Here is a 22,415-nt window from a genome sequence, read left to right on the forward strand (position 1 = left end):
AATTTAATAATTTTAAAACATGATGCTAATACAAAATACAATTAATATATTCGAATTCTTTACTCTCTAGTTTCTTCTTTAGATAGTTCTATATTTGTTTTATTTATATTAATTTTCTATTTATTTCAAATAAAATAAGATTTACAATCGTGAACTTAAAATACAATGCTAACTATTATTTTTTAATACTTAAATATTGTAATTATCAAAATACCAAAATAGTAATAAAAAAAAAGAGTTTTATTGTGGCCTAGAAATGATTTACTTAGATTTAAAATTTTAAAATCATATTGTCAAAGTAATGTTTATAATACGTTTTATGAATGGCCACCAAAATCCAATTTCTACGCTAATTTTAGATTTTAGTTTTTTAGATAAAGTATTATTTTTTCCCCATCAGTCTGTAGTAAGACAAGACAAGTGTTTATATGGGATACCTAAGCTATTTTCATGTAATTTAATTTTCTCTAAATGCTTTCAATCATTAATATGATTGGCCCAGTGGCGTATTTAGGATTTTGCTGCCCTGGGTACACATTTTTTTAATGCCCTTTTCCTCTCACCGGTTTTTTTATAGTGGCAATTTTTCTTACCCTAAAAAAACTTACAATACATATGATATGCTAATAGTATCATGCAGTATAAAAATCTATTGAGTGTCCTAGAATGTTGAATATCGTAGTATTCGTAGGTTTTCTTAGTAGTACCCATGATAACAAAATAATCAAAGCCAATTGTAAAATTTATTAATTTATTTTCATATCATATTTATTTTCATAATATGTTATAAAACAAACATCATTAAATTAATATTATAAAAAAAGTTCCCAGTTAAATTTGCTGCCCCCCAAAATAGTGCTGCCCGGGGCAATTGCCTCCCTTTTGATTGGCCCATGAAGTCGATGTACGAAATTACCAACTTGATTGACAGTAAACTAAATCAAGTGTTTTTAAATAACAATAAATAAATTCATTTACAGTGTAAAGTTATACCCACTTAAATTTTTTCGTTATATGCGCTGTAAAAAATGAACGATATTTATTAGTTTATTACCAATCATATATTTTTCTAAAGTAGGCCATCTGATTGGAACGATCTCTTAGAAATAATAATAATTTTATCCAGTGTATTTAATTTAATGTATTTGTAAGAATAAACTTTGTCGTTTAGAAAATCTCCTAAGACTGTATCGCTTCTGATAAATCGGTGTTTTAATTTCATCATTCACATTATCTACGAACTACACAATTGCTATATTTCGATATGTTCATTAATGTTCAATACTAAAAATTTAAATAGTCGAAAAATAGATCAAAATGATTGCGTCTATATTAGTCAAAAACAATTTTTTTTTTGCTTTTTAGCTATAATACTATTACACGTACACTTTATCGGTACCCTCGTTCGAAATGTTTATTAGCTGTGTGAGCAGCACACATGTAGCAAATATCAATGATGGCTTAAAACTACTTATTTCGTTGGTTGCTCACATTTATGTCTGTGACGACCAACTTGTGTAAATAAATTAAAACATTTGTTTTAGAAAAAAAAATGTCAAGTTGAAATAAACTAATAATTTCGTTTTACTTTTTAGTATAACATTTATTTTATTTGAGCTATTATAGACTAAAATTTTTATCTACTAACAATATCATTTTCAAAAACATCTCTATTAAAATAAGCATTTATTCACGAAAGTAATTTTAGATTCTGAACAGAGTAATGAATGACGTATTGATTTTTCAATGATGTGTGTTTTTTGTTTGTGTGTGTGTCATCACGTATTGGAATAGTAATAGTGCTTTTATTTTTAACTTCAGCATCTATTTGAAAAGGAAATTGAATCTGGTTTGTTTTTTGGAGGGGTCAAGAGTAAAAAATTTCCAGTAATTTTCAAAAGCGCCAGGAAAAACCCTAAAAAAGTAACGAAAAAACGGACATTTTTACGCAATTGTTTTTTTTTTATTTTACTGTAACTCAAAAACAAATCATTATAAATACTTGAAATTTTCACCAATTGTTTATATTAGCGTTCTCTATTTGCAATTAAATTTTCAAATTATTTTGACTTTTTTAAAGTTATTTGCAAGCAATTTAAATTTTTGATTTTTCTAAATTTTTTTTCTTGAAATGCCGATAAAAAAATTTGGCTTTCCAAAAAAACTTTACAATTTAATACAAGGTTTATTATAAGTTGTACTTATCGTTATCGTAGTAAAAAAAAATCGAAAATTGTTGTTCACAAATTTTTGTTTATAAGTATTTAAAGTTCAAATGTTTACAAAATATATCAAAATCGCGAAAATTTGCAAAGAATTTTAAAGTTGAAAATTCGTACAATTTTTGTGATTTATACCTAAGGGTAAAAACCCAATACAAGGTTATCCATAAGTTTTCCTTCAAGTAAATATATTTTTTATAGTAAAATATAAAAAGATTTTTTTAAATAAATAAATAAACTGTAAAAAAAAATTCCAGCGTCAATATAGAAAAAAAATTATGAGCGTATGAAATTTAACTTTTTACGAAATCGCGTAAAAAAAACGATATAGGTACTATATATTTAAATATAGTATTAATATAATATATCCTACTAATTATCATAGACTAACAAATCATCTTTGTTCAGAATCATTTTTCGATTACAACGATACCTAATTGCATTGAAATTTAAAACATCCATTATAGTGACCTACTCTCCATATCTACTATACAGCAGAGCGATACCCACTTGCCCACCCTTTTTTCTTTTTCAATGCGTTGTTTTTAATTATTTTTTTTAACTTCTACTCTAATTTACACGCACTTACATTATTAATAAACAAAATTATAATAATAATAATCAAAAATATAAATGTACTCGTAGATATAATACAAGTAAATGTAAATATTATTAATACCTTAAAAAATTATGTAAGAACTAAGGAGACGACAACGGTACGACATATAAATCGTTATGTATGTGAATTGTGAAGTAAACATGATAGTTCCTGTCTTTGAAATAATATTCTTAAAAAATAGCTGTGCAGCAATTACTGGGTACCTACGTGCTATGATAATTTATTTTATAACTAACTACTCGTTTGAAAAACCAATAACGTTCACAATTAAATAATAATATATAAAGTAATATTAAACGCTGCTGTTGTATTTTTTTTTTCGTTTTTCAAATCAAATTATTTTCCACATAAATATTAAACATAGCTAAATGTGCATAACTAAAATATCAACTTCGTAATAAAAACTGTTGCAAAATTACATTATATTATATATTGTATAACAATGGACCGTGGTACAAGAAATAAACCATGCTGAGTGATTCGATATTATTTTTTTACGAAGTGTCGACTCGTATCAGCAACTTGTGCCGGTCTGACCCACACGGCTGCCCGGCGATTGGGGTCCCAATTTTTCAATATTTGGGGTCCATAACCAAATAAAATAATGTATACTTAAATCACGTATGAACGGGACATTTCGAATTATTATTACCTAATGATGACTTTGGTGTATCCAACACAATGCGCATACATATATTATAGCATTCAAATACGTTCTTATACTTCCCAAAACACAAGTTATTTAATTATAAACGAGCAAGTATTAGTACAAGCTATAGTATCTGGATCTTTTGACATGTCTATTTGTAAAAAGAAGATATTTCATCATTAAATATTTAAATTTGTAAACAATTTTAAAACAATTAATATAATATTAGATCTTCCGGCAATAAATTTCAAAAACTTCTATTTTTATAATAAATTATAATTTATTTAATTAATTTTATTTAAGTTTATTGATTGGTTTGATTTTTCTCTAAGGTAATAAATAAGTTTCTATTTAATGCGTACTGTGTAGGTATACCTATAAATGTAAAAAAAATACATAAACACATTGATTATAATTTTTTTGTTTTTAATAATATAATATGATATGGAAACACAATATTATTTTATTGCAATAAATTAAAAGATAGATAATTTTTTTTAAGTTAGTCTGTGGCATAGTGACACAATATGCGCCAGTTATCCAATCATGAGCAAGGCCGACACTGTTAGAAACATCGTATAATGTATCACTATATCAATATTGTATATGAATATTTAAATTATACATTATTTGTTTCCATATGTTATATTATGTAATTCCATATTTGCATACATTTTTAAGAATACAAAAAAATGTTGGAAGGTTACATGTAAAATGTAACAAAAATGTCATACACCCCCCCATTGTCATATAATATTATAAAATCGTTATTAAATTTAGAATCAATGCTGACTTATCGTAGAACTGCACTGTAAATAAATCCTTTATATCAACATCAGGCAACTGCTTAAGATGTATTTAAATATTTTTAAAATTTCATTTAAATATAGTAAAATGTATTACCTTTGTAAAAGTTACAAGTCTCCGTAAAATGTTCGTCATCGAATTTACTTCTAACCGGACCATAAATAAAAGATTTCCAATTATAACTTAAAAGTTTCAAACACTAAACATATAAAGATAGACACTTTGTGCGTTCTTTGACATTTTATTATTTTATATATATTTATCTTTATTAACATTAATAAAAAAAAAGATTAATTAAAATAATAATTTAAGTACCTACAATATAGAAAAAATGAGAAGGATAAAATATCTACTATCCTTTCAATTGTTATTAAATTAAGTAATTCAAATCCTAATAATGAAAAAAAAAAGTTAAAAATACACGAGCATAGGTTAGTGTATGTAAATTTTCATGAAAATTTTGAAAATTTTATAATTTATCATATTAATTTCTTAACTTATAAATCTTTTGATATTTTATAGTTATAGTTATAACTATATAATCATATATTCATAATTATATTTTAAACTATATGTACTTTTATTACCATTTGGCATCTATACCAATTTTAATATTATTTTGGTATTATTGTATTGAACATAATAATATAGTAAATTCAAAATACAAATCATTAAATATATATTATATATACTTATATTAATGTATAATATTTAACTCGGTAATAAATGTGTATTTTTTTCTTTTATTAAAAATGTTGTATTTTTACTTCAGTATAAATGTTGAGTGTATAATCGTTTTGCTACAATTATTGACTTTTTTTGAAATTTATTGTTTGAGTCACTTCCACGATTTTCCCTAGATTATAATTTTTTATTATAGTAGTATTACTAGTATTATAATAAGTGTTTTGTTTGACTCTGACGCTATACATGTTACAATGTAAATAAAAATGAAACAGACATTTTATAAAGTATTTGAATATATTTAAAAATTAATTTAATATATTAAAAAATTAATTAAGTTAAGAATAATACATTAAAACTAAAATTTTCAAGCTTACATCTTTTGGTAGATAATACCAATTGAATCGCTGAAATCGCTCGAATATTTGATTTTTTGGCTTGTATTTTTAACTAATCAAGCAATAATAATATTAAAAATAACATAAATTGTGAAATTGTTTTATGATATTTTTTTCAGGTAAGATGGTAAGAACCTATAACAATGCATATAATAATATGTACAATTTTATGTACCTACAACTAATCAGTTTTATAACTAATATATCTTATGCAGCGATATGATTATGGCCTAAAGAATATCGCTTTTATAGCACTAAAAAATAAAAATGCATTGTATAATATGACTTTAAATATATTTTTATTATCATTAATCACACAATAACAGCACAATTATGAATACTATAGTAAAGTACTATACTAAACAAAATAGAAATTGATAATTTAAATTAGAGTTGGGTACGGAAAAAAATAAGTAATGTACGGTGTTGTATATTATTTAAGGGTAACTATTACTTTAAATTGATAGCATGATGTACCTACGCAACTAGTCTACCGTCATAAAATATTCTAAATAAAATATAAAAATTTGATGTTGGAACAAAATTAATTGTATCAAATATAGGTCTTTGAATTGAGTATATTTAGTATCGTATCAAATAGGTAGGATAGGTAGATATTTAAATTTTAAATTTTTTTAAACAACCAAAATTCTCTTTCATAAAATATCAAGTACAATAAGTACATTTGAACATACAAAATAGAACTATTAGGTATTTGTTTCGTGTTAACACCTTAAACAATTTGTACATAATTTGAATATTTATTGCAAATAAATTAGTATTTTTCACAATAATTAGAAACTGGATGATAATGAGAATATGAGATGATGATAAACTTACCATATTATATGTATAAATACTAAATATTTAAATAGGTAACTATACCTTTGTATTAGTATTTGGACTGTAATTAATTTGCAAGAAAAATGCATCACTGTTGTTCGATCATTCAGTAAAATGCAACAAAGTATGTTTGTAATTATTACAAATAATAGATGTAGTTCATGCAATCTGAATAATTAAAGCTAAAAATACACGACATACAAAAAAAAATAAATGTATGAAAAATACACAGTGTGTATGTTTAGTCATTTCTGTTTTATATTTTATTAAAACAAATAAAATGTATGACATTTAAAAATCATTAAAAAAAAACCAATTTTTTTTTTTTTACCCGTGATTATTAAACAATTTATTATTATTGTTGTTATTGTTATTATTGTTTACTATTATTTGAAAGTTTCATAACAATATAACGGCATACAAAAAATATCCTAGTACAATGGACGATTACAGGTGGTGAGGTCATAAATTTTAGATAGCGCAGTGGCGCATGGAGGTGCGATGACTATCAAGTACAGAAAAAGTTTCAAATCACCAACATATCATAATTTGACAAAATCCAAAAATAAATTTCATTTAAAATCTACTATCAACATTATGTTGATAAATTTACACTACATTATTTTCTGTTGTAATCATTATTGCATCGTTAATTTTTAGACTGATATTTATCATAATATTGCAAGGTTTTAATAGTATGTAATATTAAATAAAAAATGTTTTGTTTTAATTAAACTCTAAGTGTGATGATCAAACCATAAGTTTTGGATCAATTTATTCATCTAATTTATTAAACAGTAGCTTATAATCAATATTATAAATGTACCTATTAATAATTGTGAAGGCTGAAAAAATAATACTATAACATCAAAATCGCATGAGCATACACCCAGTGGCGGCACCAGGGACGGGCAAGGTAGGGTCAGGCATTTTCAAGTAGGACCCTGACCCTACCTTATAACTGTTGGCTCCCGTTGGCCCTACCTAGAAAAAACTTGGCGCTGCCACTGCACACACCGACCTATCACATGCGTGTCATGTAATCCAATATACTGAATGTGGTTTTTGTAAAATATAATAGAATAACAAACCCGCTTTTAAATAATATCGAAAACTACGTTCCGCCATTTGGATTTAATGCACGAATTTAGATTTTTTTAATAACTGTTATAACTTTAAAATAATATATTTTAAGGACAAAGTGATAAAAAATCCCACAAAAACTGTACTATTTTTAATTATAAATATTAAGTCAATATCATAATATACTGTAATGAAAGCCACTCTTTGTAGGCAATGTCTAAAAAGATTGTCATCATTAGAATATTACTATATACCTCCATCGTATTGTATGAACAGTCACACGAATGCCTACGTGGCTACATTATAATATAGACATTTGAGACTATATTATACTATAATATATAGTGTTACGTCCTTAATATAAACAATAAACTACACAAACTCAGACTTTACCCATCGACCAACGGCCGGATTTTAACAACTGCATTCTCCCTGCGCATGATGACTCCGGCTGTGGGCATGTGTAACGAGTGGTGTAATATAATAATTAATCGTAATAATATTTTATATTTTCAAAAAATAAAAATTATTCTTTGAGTATTTTAAATACATTAAGCGTGTTCTCAATTAATATTAAATTATAAATATAATTAGACCTATTTCTTACTTCTTGGTTCATCTAATTAATTGTAAGCCTCCAGTTTGATTAGGGTAAGTATAAATTTACTATATGTATAGTGAAACTACCATATTATAACGAAGTCGAATGGGGAACAAAAAAAATTCGTAATATAGAAATATAAAATTCGTAATATAAAATTCGTTACATTTATAATATACATAGGTATTTCATATTCTATATTGTAATAAAAAAGAAATAATTAAAAATAATTAAAAAATAACCTTAAATACGTATCATATATTTTATTATTGAGAACTACCTATGAGTTTCGTTTGTTTATTATTTTTATAAATTGTACTTTTTTCGTAAAATGTTTCGATTCTGTTTAAAAAAACGGGTTTGTTATCAAACTATTTATTCGTTATATAGAAACGTCAGATTCGTTATACTGAGATAAATATACGCATAATTAACAATGATCGTCATGGTTCTCAAAAATAATTAACAAAAAAAAAAACCGGAAAATTTCGTTAAATCAAAGTTCATTACTTACATGGAAATTTTACTGTAATTAAATTCTCATATAAGTATATCACTATATCAGTATATATATATTATGTAATTACATACGTATTATACACATGTATACACGAGACGGTATTAAACTAGAGTGTGTACGTAATACTCGTATACGTAGACTGATAAACATAAATAATAAATAATATATAATTGATAAGGATAAATACTAAATACATACATATTACCATTGATTATTTAAATATTATTTATAATCAATGATACCTATTGCGCACAAACCCTATTTTTGCATTACTGCTACAATAGTCGTAATAAGTATAATACCTATATGTATTGTGTCTGTGGCGGCATTTTGTTGCTTGCCGGATAGATACCTACCAATTAAGTTTTGGCACTCTTTCAGCATCTTTCAAATGGTGCTCAAAACGACAAACACACAAAATATCGATCAAATCCGTAGACAACCATCAGACAGTCGATCAACCAATGTATTCAGTATTTCCGATACTCGAGTGCCTAATATCCATTTTTCTGAACGAATTATAAACTTTATTGGACCCTTTAATTTCCTTAAAGCCATATTGTTAAATAAACTCACGAAAATTGCCTCATCATCGCTGGCAGTATTACATTTAATTTTATTTATAAACTTTGTTATACACAATTATTCAATAATGTATTCATCGTCGTTGTTTCAGTTACATATTGAGTTATGATGTAATATTTATACAACAGCTTAATGGCACTTGTGTAATTGTTGAGCAATATACAGATTTAGCTATAATTATTTTAATTATCGAGTTTAACAGTTTTAGATTTTTTTTTTTAAATGTTTCAGGTAAATACCTAGCATATCGGTAAATCTAGTTGTTGCCGTTGTTGGCTAATACGACACGAAAAAGTAACCGAAACAAGTAGGTAATTAAATGAATGTACGTTTATATGGGACTTATAGACTTGAAAACTACAGAACCGATTGGCACCTACATATTCTTTAAAACTTGGTAAATGTTCATAATTTCGTTTTTCGACCTCTTTAAGTTATGCCATAGTCTGACTCATGACGCCTCACACAGTCACACAATTATTTCGCTTTGGATTCAGATGAATTTCTAATATTTTTTAGTTTATACGTAAAGCCGGCGGTTGTCATTGATTACAGAAATAAAAAATACTTTTATATCATCAATATACAATATATTTAGGTAAATAAATATAGGTACTTATGTATGTTGTTTGTTTTTTAAAAAAAATCATTCAACCGATTTTAATGAAAATTTTACATTGATATATCAAGAAAGTTTAAATAGTTTGAACCGCTTTCGAAAATATACTAACCAAATGCTATATCTAATCGCCATAAATGGATTGCTCATCTCGGTCGAATTAGTCCACGAATGGAAATAGACACACGCCTTTATTACGCCGTGTTTTATATTTATTCATTTTTCACGAGCAAAGTCGGATTATATAAAGCTTTAGTGTAACAGTATAGTTATAATTTTTTATTTTTAAATTTAAATATTAAACATAAAAACATCAAATTTCTATACATATATTAATAAAATTATTTTTTATACTTTTCTACATTATAATATATATCCGTCCAACTATATGAAAATCAATTTTGGTGGATCAATATGGGCATAAAATAGTCTCTTTGGAGATTTGGGGCCCGGTTTGCTATGCACAGCTTAGCATCACTTTAAGATCACAATGTTTTTCTCAAAGTAAAAAACTTTGAAATTTCCCTGTTAGACAGAATTAGATTAGATAGTATTGGTTTTGTCGAATGTGAAAGAGAAAACCACATGTGTGCCATTTATTTCACCGTTCGTATTGCTTGAATTTTCCGTCTTTTTTTTATATAATCTATTATCTGTGTGACATGTACACAATATTAAACTTTAATAAAATAAAAACTGCCTACATTAATGGTGTTTTTTTAATAATATTATATAGAATATACACAACATATACTGGTATAAGTGAAATCGTAACTAGACCAATTTGTCCACAATGATATAAAAAGAGCTCGTGAAAGGGAGGATGATATTACATTCATAATTAAATGATATTCCAACATTAAAAATCATTTTATAATATATAATAGTCAAGATTATTTTATAAACATAGAATAAATTAGTTAAACATATATTTTAAATAAGTGTATAGCTTGGTGCGTGACCCTATCACCCTGCATTAAATACAATTATATATTTGTATTTATTCTTCAAAATTGTAATAAATATAAAATATACAATAATATAAAATACAATTAATAAATAAAAATTGCTTAATACGTTGTATTAATCATTAACAAATAACAATACATAAATATATCACTTATCTTTAGTATTTCTGCCTAAATAGCTTTCAGATATTTCTCTTGCAGCCACATTGGTTCTCAATGCAGCTGGCACACCGTTGTGATTTAAATATAACGAACCAGCCAACAGACTACGCCCAGTAGAAGCTAATTGCTCACAGACTAATCGGCAATTCTTTCCACTATTTCCGGCTAATGCTCGACGTGTAAGATTGTTCATCATCTCTTCACAATCAACCAATTGTTCTACTAGACCATATTCAAGGATAGTATCCAATACCAAATCAGGTAGAACCTTAACATAAAATGTATGTAAAAAAATATATATACTTAAACATTGCTACAATATATTTAGTTATAATTACTTACATGGTTAGTTTGAAAATAACTTATAGCAGCTGCTTCTACAGAACTTTCACCAGATAATAAATACAATAAATAAAGTAAAATATTGTTTACATTTGGGATACTACTTAAGTCTTCTAATTCCTGTAAAAGTTACATAAATTATAATAAAATTCGAAAGAAAATAATTTTCAATCTTACAATTATAGGGATATATCATACCTGTTTAGTGAAATTGTGTTTACTACACGTATATTTTAGTACAGATACTGAAATTCGAAACTCGTGTGGTTGCAACACTAATAACCGCTTCAAAGCTTCGAGCCATACTTCATTAAAACTAAAAATCAAAATAAATTTATAGGAAACATTTTTTTTTTCTTCTGTTATTGGTTATAAAATTCTATATTATTTATGATTTTATCTTTCTGATGATAATATATATTTACTACATTATAGTTTATAATATTTCTGAAAATTAATTTGAAATGTAAGATTATGATCAAAATATACTTTTTGATTTTTAAATATTACGTACTACTGTCTATTAGGAATTTATTTAATAATAAGGTGGTATTTACATTCTACAAAAAAAAAATTATAAACAATATTGAACATTAGCATTTATGTTGGATAGCATTCAGTTAAAACAAAAATATAAAACAAAACATTTTAATAAATTATATTATAACCTTTTTATCAATTAATATGTAAATATATTTTGTAATAAGTTTTACATATTATACAAAATGATCACTGAAATAAGATGAAAATATGTCCTAACAAAAATATATTTTATCTTTATGACTTACTCTTTTGTCTGAGATAAAAGCTTAACAATTTTATCGACATCAGCTGGTGATTTAATCTGTTGTATTAACTGATTGAAATCTATGTTATCTTGACTGACATCAGACACTGAAGATGTCTAGAATATAATTTTTATAAGAAAACTTTACTAATTTATAATTAGAAAAATTAAATGACTTTTTAAAAATTATTAGTAAATTATTAGTAAAAAAAACTTACAGAGCGAGATAGTTTAATACAATGTTGGATTTTCTCTGGTAGACTTTTCAACAACCTATTTAATACAGGAGCACTACATCCAGTTTGTTGAGCCAAGGAAAATGTTTCATAGGTAGTTTCAGGGTTTAACAATAGCTTGTAATCAATATCTACAGTAAAATAACAACAATTTGTAATTTTTTTTTATTTTTCATAGTTGATCATTTTTACCTGGAATAGTACTATGAACTCTCTTCAGCAGTTTAATATGTTGAATAGGTGTCATATCATTTTCAAACTGCCCATGATCATTAGGATTGATAAAATTTAAAACTGTATAGTAAGCAATCAGAACATTATGATTGGTACCTGGCACGTGTTCATAAACATCAAGCATAAAACTATTATAAAATTGTTTGTTATTCTGAATCAAACTATTAAATTCCATTGTTGTTAAGGTTTCTTCTAAATTTCTAGCAGGTATTGTGTGTAAACAATGTTTTAAGAATTCTAACAGTAACTTATCATTTATATCTAATGATTGCCTATTGCATATTTCCAATGCTTTTTCCAGATGTTTTGTTTGACCAGTTCTATAATAAAAATATATTTGTTTTTCAATTATAAAAAAAAAAAGTATTTTAAATTTATTAAATAATAATAAAAAATAAATTTATACCTAGCCATCCTTATAAGTTCTTTGTTCATTTCTTCTGGGTTTACATTCAAATCCAAACTTTTCGCACATTTACTATACAATAATGCATATTTACGTAAATAATGAGCTATTTTGGAATCTGATTCTGTAGATTTAGCATCAAGGTCAGACATAACTTCTTTTATTAACTAAAAAATCATAATTAATTATTTATATCATTATAAACAAGTATGAGAGAATTTTGAAGGACTAAATGTTTTTTCGTTATACTTCATTATTTTAAATTTAATACTTTTTTTAGGCAACTATAATAATTTTTATTACTCTACCTCTGTTAATATGATTATTATAACCCATATGAAAGTATACTAAATGTATTCAAAATAATTAGTTATAAACAAATTTTTATTATAGACAAATTCACTCCATTCAGCCACAATAAGAGTATTAACTTTTGTAAATATTACTTTATTCACCTAACTTAACCTAACCTTACCCAGGCGCGGATTCAGACTAAATTCATGAAGGGGGGGATGGCCACTAGTTGGATCCGCTCCTGACTTTAACTCCTTACTTTTTATCATTCAAAGAACCAATTAAATCCAATTTGTAACTAAAAATTTCTCTAAACGTTGAAAATCAAAGCATTTTAAAGGCTCAAAAAATTATGAGAAACTAAAAAAAAATAAAAACACATCATTGTAGAAACAATATACCTATTAATCAGTCTGCTCAGAATCAAAAAATAAAAGTTTTTTTTTGGGTACATAGAGTTTGTATTTATTATTTCTTAATAATAGTTCATTTAAAATGAAAAAATTATGTATATTTAATATTATTGCAGGATTAAAATATTATAACTAACTGATTTATCATTATTTATTATTTATAATTTTTACTTTTTAAAATAATTTCTTACTTGATCTGTAGGTAATTTAAAAATATCAACGTCATGCATAACTTTATGCGCATAACGTAAGGCATAAATATATAGAGCTAATTTAGTACTAAGAACACCTTCACATCTATTGAAACACTCATCTACAATACTATCGTCTGATATATGCAAAAAACATAATACTGACATTTTTGAATCATATCCAAGATATTTGAAACCATAAATAGCCAAAACTATAAAGTAAAATTTTAGTATAATATTTAAAATATTAAAAATATCTGATATAGAAGTTTACCTTGGTCATAATTTGAATGGTTATAAGAAACTTTAAGCAATTCACTTAAATTAGACAACAACTCTTCATGCGATAGTCCAACTTCAACACAATTAGAACAATTTGAATGTAATGAACTTTCGTTATTTGATATAGCAAGGTAATTGATATTTTTAATTCTAATTTTCAAACACATGTGTTATTAACAATTTTATAAATTAATGGAATAATAGTTATTAAAATACTAACATTGGAACTTCCAATTGAGAATCAAATCCTGTTATTTGTTCAGTGTTTTCGTTCTCCAACAATTTTCTTTAAAATTAAAATCAAAACACTTGGGCAATTAAAATTTTAAAATTATTATTACAATTAAAATTTTAAAATTATTATTACAATTAAAATTAATTAACGTCTATACCACTTATATTATCTCTGTTTTACATAGGTGTAGCGGTAAATGTGCATACTGATTCCTAGTAGTTTATTAATAGGTAATAAATAATAATAGAAAAAAAGTACAAACTATCAAATTTGTAGAAGTCTACAGAAAATGTGAGTAAGTATATTTTTAAATAGAAATGATTTAAATATATTTAAAAAAATGAATTTATACCTATTTTACTTGAAACTTATTTTAAAAGAATAATACACTGAAACAACTCTTTGCTCAGACAGTTTTTATACTCATCTAAAAATTTGATGTTATGTATATTTTCTCTAATATAAACTATGATTAAACTGTAGTAAGAATAAATTATGTATATTTGATATATGTTATGTATAATACAGAAAAACATATGTGGTATAGCATCCTCTTAATTTTTAATATTATTAAGTTAACGTTAATAAAATATCTAGGTTAAAAAAATAAACAAAAAAAGTTTAAAATATTTTAACTATATAAATTATATCACCTTAATTCAATAATTGAAACAATTTTTTCTACGGGACAATTAAGCACTGCAAATGACAATACTTTTATTTTCAAATCAATATCAATAATATCGTTATGTACTCCTAATTCAATGCATAAGGGCCATACTGATGGTTCATTTTTGTCCATCAATTGAACACATATTTTAGAAGCAAATTTCAAATCATTAGCCTAGAAAAAAACACTTAAATTTAAATTATTCATACACATTATACATTGTAGAAGCACTTAAAAAAATACATATTTCAATATATTACTTGATATGCAGCCATAGCACATTTGAATAAAATATTGGATTCGGTAGAAATAAAGCTTTCATGACATTTAATATCTAATTTGTTAGCTAATGTTATTAGTTTTTTCAATAATGTATAATTGTTTGGCTTAGAAGATAAAGTAATGTCAATCAGTTTCCATTTATTTTTACATTGACGCACTATTAAATATATATACATAAAACATTGATATAATATTCATGATTTTGCATTATAACTAAATAATATAATTACCTTGGACTGGAAGTATTTTGGTACTAAGAGTGTTAAATATTGTCATAGCAGAAATTAAATTCCATTCATGTACTAATAAATTTTCTACATTAGGTATAATTTGTAAACATAATCTAAAAATAATAGTTTTTTTTTTATTATAATAAATTATTTCAGTTATAAACTTTTAAAGTAAACTGTTAATAATTAAAAAAATAATTTTTGTTTCAATGAAAAATATCAATAAATCATTAATGTTATTCACTTTGCTAAGTTCATTGATGCATCATTAAAAGACTTTGATCGATCAAAATACATATAAAATGAGTCTTTAACAATCTTTAAACTCAAGTGCTCTGGTAATTTACCCAATAAAATATCTTTACTTAGTGGTATTATTTTTTGATTTTGACTACCCAACAGCATTTTTACATACTCCTAAAAAATTTAATTACAAGTTACATTTTAACAAAATTACAAAAATTTTAGTTAATTTTTTTTTTACCTCATAACATATTTCAATTGAAAGTGACGGGAAACAAAATTCTGCTATTTTTAACAAATCACCAAGTACATTTGACCAATACTTTTCAGTTTGATTTTTTCTAATAAAAATAATTGCAATTAATAGTTAAACAAAAAATAATTATTAATAATTTTAATTTTTTTCACTTTTTTTAGTTATAATATTGCTCACATAGATGTATATTCACATATAGATACCATAACTTTTCGGAAAAAAGCACTGTTGGTCAAATTATCGATTAACACTTTAAGAGGATATCTAATACCATATGTAAGCAATAATTTTGAAGCATTTATAATTTGCTTGATTTCTTCAAGTTTTTTAATATTAGATTTGTTTTCAACGGTATTTCTGAAATAAAAATAATATAATAAATTTGTATTATACATAATAATTAAATAGGCTTTTAAATGTTACATTACTTTACACTTTTTAACAATGACACGACTATGCTATGTGCCTCATCTAATTGATCAGTTCTTGTATAAGTATAAATGCATTTGAGTCCTAACTCTATTTTTGCTTCATCTGATACATTTATACACCAACCATTAATTTGAACATACTCGAAATACTGAAGTTTTCATAGAAATATAATCTTTTACTATTTTATTATTATTATTAATTATAGAAATTAAAAAAATAAATAAATCACCTGTGACAATTTTTTTAAACAACTTTGACTAGTCTGTATTAAATATTGCTCCAGCAAATAAAACGTATCTGCTTTAGTTTGAATAAATGGCAAAAAATAGTTTGTCAAATTATTCAAAAATAAATTTTCATCGCACTATTCAAATTTTTTAATTAATTTAAAAAAAAATAATAAAAATTGTTTGATTAATTTTACAAACCCTTGACATAAATAATGATGCTTTTTCTAAGGTATTTAATTGTTCAATATCTTCCAAGAACATATTCTCTAACCCCACTTCATACACCAAGACTTCTAGAATGGATAAATCTTCATGCAATTGTTCTAATCCCTATATGTTTTAAATTTGTTAGCATATTTAGAAATGTATAAATTTCAATAAAAATAAATATTAGATAATTAAATTTTTACCTTAATGTTGTTTTCACGAGCAATGGTAGCCATTTCTAATGTATGTTGAACTAATTTAGTACATAACTCAATATTTCGAATTCTTTTTGTATACCAATGAATAAGGTCTTGTTCAGTTAAAGACACACTTTTGATGTTCTCAAAAGTGCCAGTTAATAATTTAAATCTATCAGACTCACACCAATCAAATTCTCTTAAGATTTTTGATTCTAAATATATAACTTTTTTTTCAGACGGATCCCAAACTGGCAATAAATGTCTAAATTACAGAAGAAAAATATATTTAATATGATGTATACTTTTCATTACATAGTACAAGTTGAGTATTTTTAATTCAATAAATTAATAATCACTATATCTCTTGGATTTGAATATGAATTATTATTTATACTTTATTTATTTAAAAATCCATGAGTTTAATTCACATATAATTTATTGATAAATCATGCATATTTAATTCACAAGTATTTAAAACATAATATTTATTAAATGTATTAAATTATAGAAAAATATTTAAAAAAATATATGTTAGTTATTATCATAAAAAACTAAAAACTAAAAATATCTGTACCTACTATTCTAAAAATAAATGTTTCATAAACAGTATTATCATAAAAGGGCAGGATGAATAAAAGAAATGATCCTCGTTCAAATTCAATAACTGATTACCTATCACCGCTATGTAGAAACTAGAAACTATTGTAATATACTAAATGGATTGAAAATAAAATTCCACATATAATAATAAACGCATGTATTACTAAAAAAAATTCACAGATTCAAGTGATAGTCTACATGAATTTAACTTAACAGAGACCTCTAGTAATAACAAGATTAAAAGGAATTATTTTTTAATATATTTAATAAAATATTTAAGGTAAATAGTCTATAGTTCAATAGAGAAAAAAATATATAAATTATATTTATATATTTATGAAAATTTCCATTAAATGTAGAACTGAAAAACTTGTACTACTATCGAACAGTGCTATATTGATTCCGTTTTCATCACAAATATTTTTTTTATATAAATTATTACAATAAAAAAATACCTAATGGACTCAAAATCACAGCCTTTGATAAAAAAAAACATTTTTTAATGAATTAGTTATATCTTATAAGCAATATGTGCAGTGGACAAACACAAAAATTAAATAATTTTTGTTATGTACTTATTTGTAAAGTTACATTATACCTGTATAACTTGAGCATTAGTGTCTCTGGAAAATCATTCAATATGTCCAACCAGTATGGAAGAACATGATCACTATAGTAGGTAAAAACAATAGATACTGCATCAACTTGGCACTGTCTAGCTAATTGCAAGGCCCACTGTAAAGGACTCAAATCTCTAAGATGTTTATATGTTTGTGCACTGTAAAGGGCTTCACTGTTACCATCCATTTTTTTTAAGACCATTTCATAAGTAGTTAGTTTATCCAAGTAATTTAAGAGTTTTAATCTTGATATGATAAATTCTTTACCTTCTTGACTAAATGTACCTGATTTATAAAAGTTTCAGAAATTAAACTATAATCTACATTAAAAAATTTAAAACTTACCAGTATTTTCAGATTCTATACTTAGGTATGCTGAGAAATCAGTTATTTCTAAGCCATATGCGATCAATTGCTTGGCTCCAATTAATGTTTCTGAAACTCTGTTGCAACACTCGTGTACAATCCATTGTTTATCAGATACTTTACTCTTAAATACATATAATAAATTAAAAATATAATTTATTTTATTTTACTTTTTACTCACCAAAATATTATTAATAGTTTCTTCTATAACTGAACTATTACACCATTGATGCTTATATACTAAATCTTTATCCAAATTATATTTCAATGCTAGTTGTAATGCATCATCATATTGTTTTTCCTGTATCTGTAAAATACCAAGATAAATAAAATAGCATAATAATATATAAAACATGTTTTAAGTGCCGCAATCACATTGTCTAAATTACCATGCAAGTTCAAAATATATTATGATATAAAAACATCAAAATCAATTTATTAATAATGTAATTAGTTTAATTAAGCTAGTTATTTTATGTACTATTATGAACTAAATATATTTATTATATATATTTTTTTTTAATAAATACTTAAACATTTTAATATTACTTTTTTCATGAGTAACTGTTGAGGAGTAGTTTTGGTTACTGCAATAAGTTTATACACATTTGTTGTTGTCGGTTTGGCATTTACACTAGAATCCTTACACATAAAATCAAAACTAACATTAAAAAAAAAAATGTCTAATAATTTATTAATTATCAATCAACAACTTTTAAATTTCAATAACATCTATTATCTTTAGCAGTTTTTAGAAACTTTAAAAATATTGACCAATCTTATATTTTATAGTATTAAAATAATCTATCTTATCATTTATTATAATGCATTAAATATAGATGTTTTATTACAATTATAATATAAAATTACCTGAGAATTATTGACTGACTCTATTGTTTCATAATCGGCAACAACAAAATTATTGCTATTATATGAACCACATAATTTGAAATTAAAAGGATTCATTTTAGTAATAACTACACTTTGTTGACCTTTTTCGCGGCAAATTATAAGAGTGCCATCAAAGCAACCCAAAATTAGAAGCTGAATTAAAAAAACATTTTCTTAATCAACAATACCTTAATTTAAATATTTTTATAAAATCAAACAAAATATGTACCTCATTACACCACCACTCAATATCGACAATGCCACCCATTTCTTTTTGATCATTTACAGACCAATTCTTGCAAATACTAAAAATTAAAATTATTAAAATTATACTATATACCTAATATTTAAAAAAATAATAATAGTTGTAAGGTTATAAGTTATAACTATTAATATAATGATTCAAGCACAAGTATTTACAATGAAATTAAGCATGGATATTAATAGCATTTACTACATTCTAAAAATTTTGTTGAAATACAAAATTGTAGAATGTTATCCTTGTTTAATTTAAATTATATTCTATTATATTCTATCATTTAATTTCAACAAACAAACCATACTTCAAAAACTAGGTTCAAAGTTATTAACAAAGACAACTTTTTTTAGACCATATTTACAATTTTAGTTATTACCTACCTTATTTCTGGAAAATTCCAAATGCAAACTGTTCGGGTTCCATATAAACAAGCTAACAATGTAGATGAAGGTGATAAACTCATTTTAATAATACATTTCTGCAATTCAAAAATTAAAATGATAAATTTAAATTTAATTTATCAGAAAGTTATAATTAACTTACATTTTTTTTACGCAATATCATATTAATAAACCTGGATAAAAATCCATCCTGTACAATATTTGAAGATAGAACTGGATTGTAATATGGTTCGTATGAAATCATTGACCATAAATTTAAACCAGAATCATTTAAGTCCTATACATATAATTATTTAAACATTTTTAGTATTGTAATGTTAATTAAAATTTTAGAGTTATACATAATGAGATAATTTTTTAATAAACTAAATTCTGATCATATTTTTTATAGCTTTTATAGTATCAGTGATATCCCTTTCAATTAAATGTCCTGTCCATCTGATCGTTTTTTAAAATGTATTATATTTAGAGTATATAGATTTAAAATAATAAATTTTCTTGGAAAAAAATGAAAAGCTTGTGTAAGCTTCCCTCAATACTCTCAATCACTATTAACTATTAAAGCTTTAGTAATTTTCCTCTCAACTAAAATTATCTGTAGACTGTAATTAAATGTGAAATATTATCAATAATTTAAGTCTCACCAATTTATTTTGTATATCTGAAGATGTAATTATGTAAGATAGATCTAAACATGATGTGACAGATGTCAATAATGACGCACCTAGTACTTGAATAAAATTAAACGTGTGCTGAATTTGGTAACCATATACAGGTGATACAGCATAGCTAGTTAATGATCCATTTCCACCAATTAAAATAAGCTCATACGACCTAAAAATAATTAAAATAACTTAGAATATTGTAGAATATTTAATTTTTAATTATAAAATTGTAAGAAATATAAATGTACCATTTTGAAGACCGCGTTCGCAAATCTAAAAATACCATTTCTTTGGCAAATATATTATTGATAGGTTGTTTAGTACTATTTTGAATCTATTAAATACGTATAAAAATAGTTAAAATAAAAAAAATTTAATTTATACTAATAGTTGATATATATATCCATGATAAATGTATTGAAACTTAACGTTTAACTTACAGACTTAATAATAAATAAGTTTGAGGCTAAAAGGTCATAGCAAGCAATGTGACCATATGTAGTGGCAATTGCAAAAATTGAACAATCAGGACTCCATGACAATACTCTTTTTGATGGGTATAAATCATTTGATATTATATCGGGCACTAAACAAATAATTTTAAAAGACATTTTATAAATTTAATTTGTTACATTGCATGCCCTTACTATTTCTTCAAAAAAAGGGTCAATTTATTAAATATTATATAACCATTTATCCAAATAATTATAACTACACGGAGTAAACAAAATAACAGAATACAAATCTACCTCTTAAATTTAAAAATATATATTATTGTATATTAGAATACCTCCAAGACAAATTGAATATGGGGATAATGCTAAATAAAAAAATTAAATAAAGGATATAGCTAATTCAAATAGCCCAAAAGTATCCCCATGCCATGTATTAATAGTTAATGTATATTGAATACAAATTATAACTATTAATATTATAAATTAAAATAATTTCCTTTTTATTGATGAATTAAAACAAAAAATTATGAATCAAACTAAGAGATTTAAAATTATTAATTAAAAGTAATTAGGGCGTATTAAATGAGATATTTATGTTACAGTAAAAAAAAATTATACATTAAAATATCTTACATGTTGCCTTTGCTAAAGTCTTATTATAATGTTTTTCCGTGCGCATTTCCAGTGTATTATGTTGCACAACAGACAAAACTTGACCATTGCCTCCAATACAAAACTTCCAAGTTGGCTCATTTGAATTATATGTTTCTGATGAAAAATAGGGTAAATATCTATATGCACCGATGTAGTCAACAACACTTAAAGGGCTTTTCTTGGAGGATTTTTTCTGTAAATAAAATAATAGCAATAAGAATAAAAACAACTGAAATGTATATTTTTAAACTGTTGTTATGTGGTGAGTAGATAGTAGGTACTCGCCAAGTCTAGAGTTTCATGCCATTGAACGTATTCCGATACGATGTACAAAATTTCTTCGCTCATTTCGGGGAAATATCTAATACTTTACGGTCGATATCGTTAAATAATACTTATTAAAATATTTTAAGCAAAGCCCAAAGAAAAAATTACTTAACGGGTGAATAATAAAATATATTATAATATTAATTGTTAATTTGTTATATATTTTTTGAAAACATAAATGCCAGCGTGTTATCAATTATCATTTATAGTCGTCGAGATAAAATTCTTTAACTCTTTACCATTATCA

The 22,415-nt window shown here is 24.5% G+C and overlaps 1 protein-coding gene across 2 annotated transcripts; it reads right to left on the reverse strand.

Annotated features, from left to right (window-relative positions):
• Positions 1–10,489: 10,489 nt before the first annotated feature.
• On the reverse strand, positions 10,490–22,355 carry LOC132928296 (NBAS subunit of NRZ tethering complex-like). 2 transcript variants are annotated; one of them, XM_060992863.1, is made up of 33 exons: positions 22,127–22,355; positions 21,821–22,034; positions 21,173–21,318; positions 20,981–21,066; positions 20,712–20,901; positions 20,210–20,344; positions 20,047–20,144; positions 19,637–19,712; positions 19,387–19,560; positions 19,066–19,158; positions 18,698–18,823; positions 18,496–18,640; positions 18,129–18,435; positions 16,934–17,192; positions 16,722–16,853; positions 16,523–16,657; positions 16,290–16,441; positions 16,039–16,218; positions 15,847–15,946; positions 15,607–15,779; positions 15,363–15,475; positions 15,111–15,289; positions 14,834–15,024; positions 14,166–14,231; positions 13,938–14,095; positions 13,664–13,875; positions 12,766–12,932; positions 12,318–12,679; positions 12,108–12,256; positions 11,891–12,006; positions 11,301–11,418; positions 11,103–11,222; positions 10,490–11,028 (listed from the first exon to the last, which is right to left on the reverse strand). In XM_060992863.1, the coding sequence occupies exons 1-33, from the start codon at positions 22,187–22,189 to the stop codon at positions 10,747–10,749; spliced, it is 5,217 nt and encodes a 1,738-aa protein (XP_060848846.1). In that variant the 5' UTR covers positions 22,190–22,355; the 3' UTR covers positions 10,490–10,746. The 2 variants fall into 2 exon arrangements, with proteins under 2 accessions (XP_060848846.1, XP_060848847.1); XM_060992864.1 differs by lacking the exons at positions 20,981–21,066; positions 21,173–21,318; positions 21,821–22,034; positions 22,127–22,355 and having other exon boundaries at positions 20,792–20,876.
• Positions 22,356–22,415: the final 60 nt, after the last annotated feature.

Source organism: Rhopalosiphum padi, chromosome 4 (assembly GCF_020882245.1).
Source record: "Rhopalosiphum padi isolate XX-2018 chromosome 4, ASM2088224v1, whole genome shotgun sequence".
NCBI classification, from domain to species: domain Eukaryota; kingdom Metazoa; phylum Arthropoda; class Insecta; order Hemiptera; family Aphididae; genus Rhopalosiphum; species Rhopalosiphum padi.

What these genes read in the sequence shown, in the direction of transcription:
- LOC132928296 (XM_060992863.1), bottom strand. Translation starts at nt 22,189, where the DNA reads ATGAGCGAAGAAATTTTGTACATCGTATCGGAATACGTTCAATGGCAT. An exon ending in AAACTATTAATAATATTTTG is followed by an intron (nt 18,641 to 18,697) that starts GTGAGTAAAAAG and finishes TATGTATTTAAG; the next exon opens with AGTAAAGTATCTGATAAACA. An exon ending in CAATTGAAATATGTTATGAG is followed by an intron (nt 15,780 to 15,846) that starts GTAAAAAAAAAA and finishes TAAATTTTTTAG; the next exon opens with GAGTATGTAAAAATGCTGTT.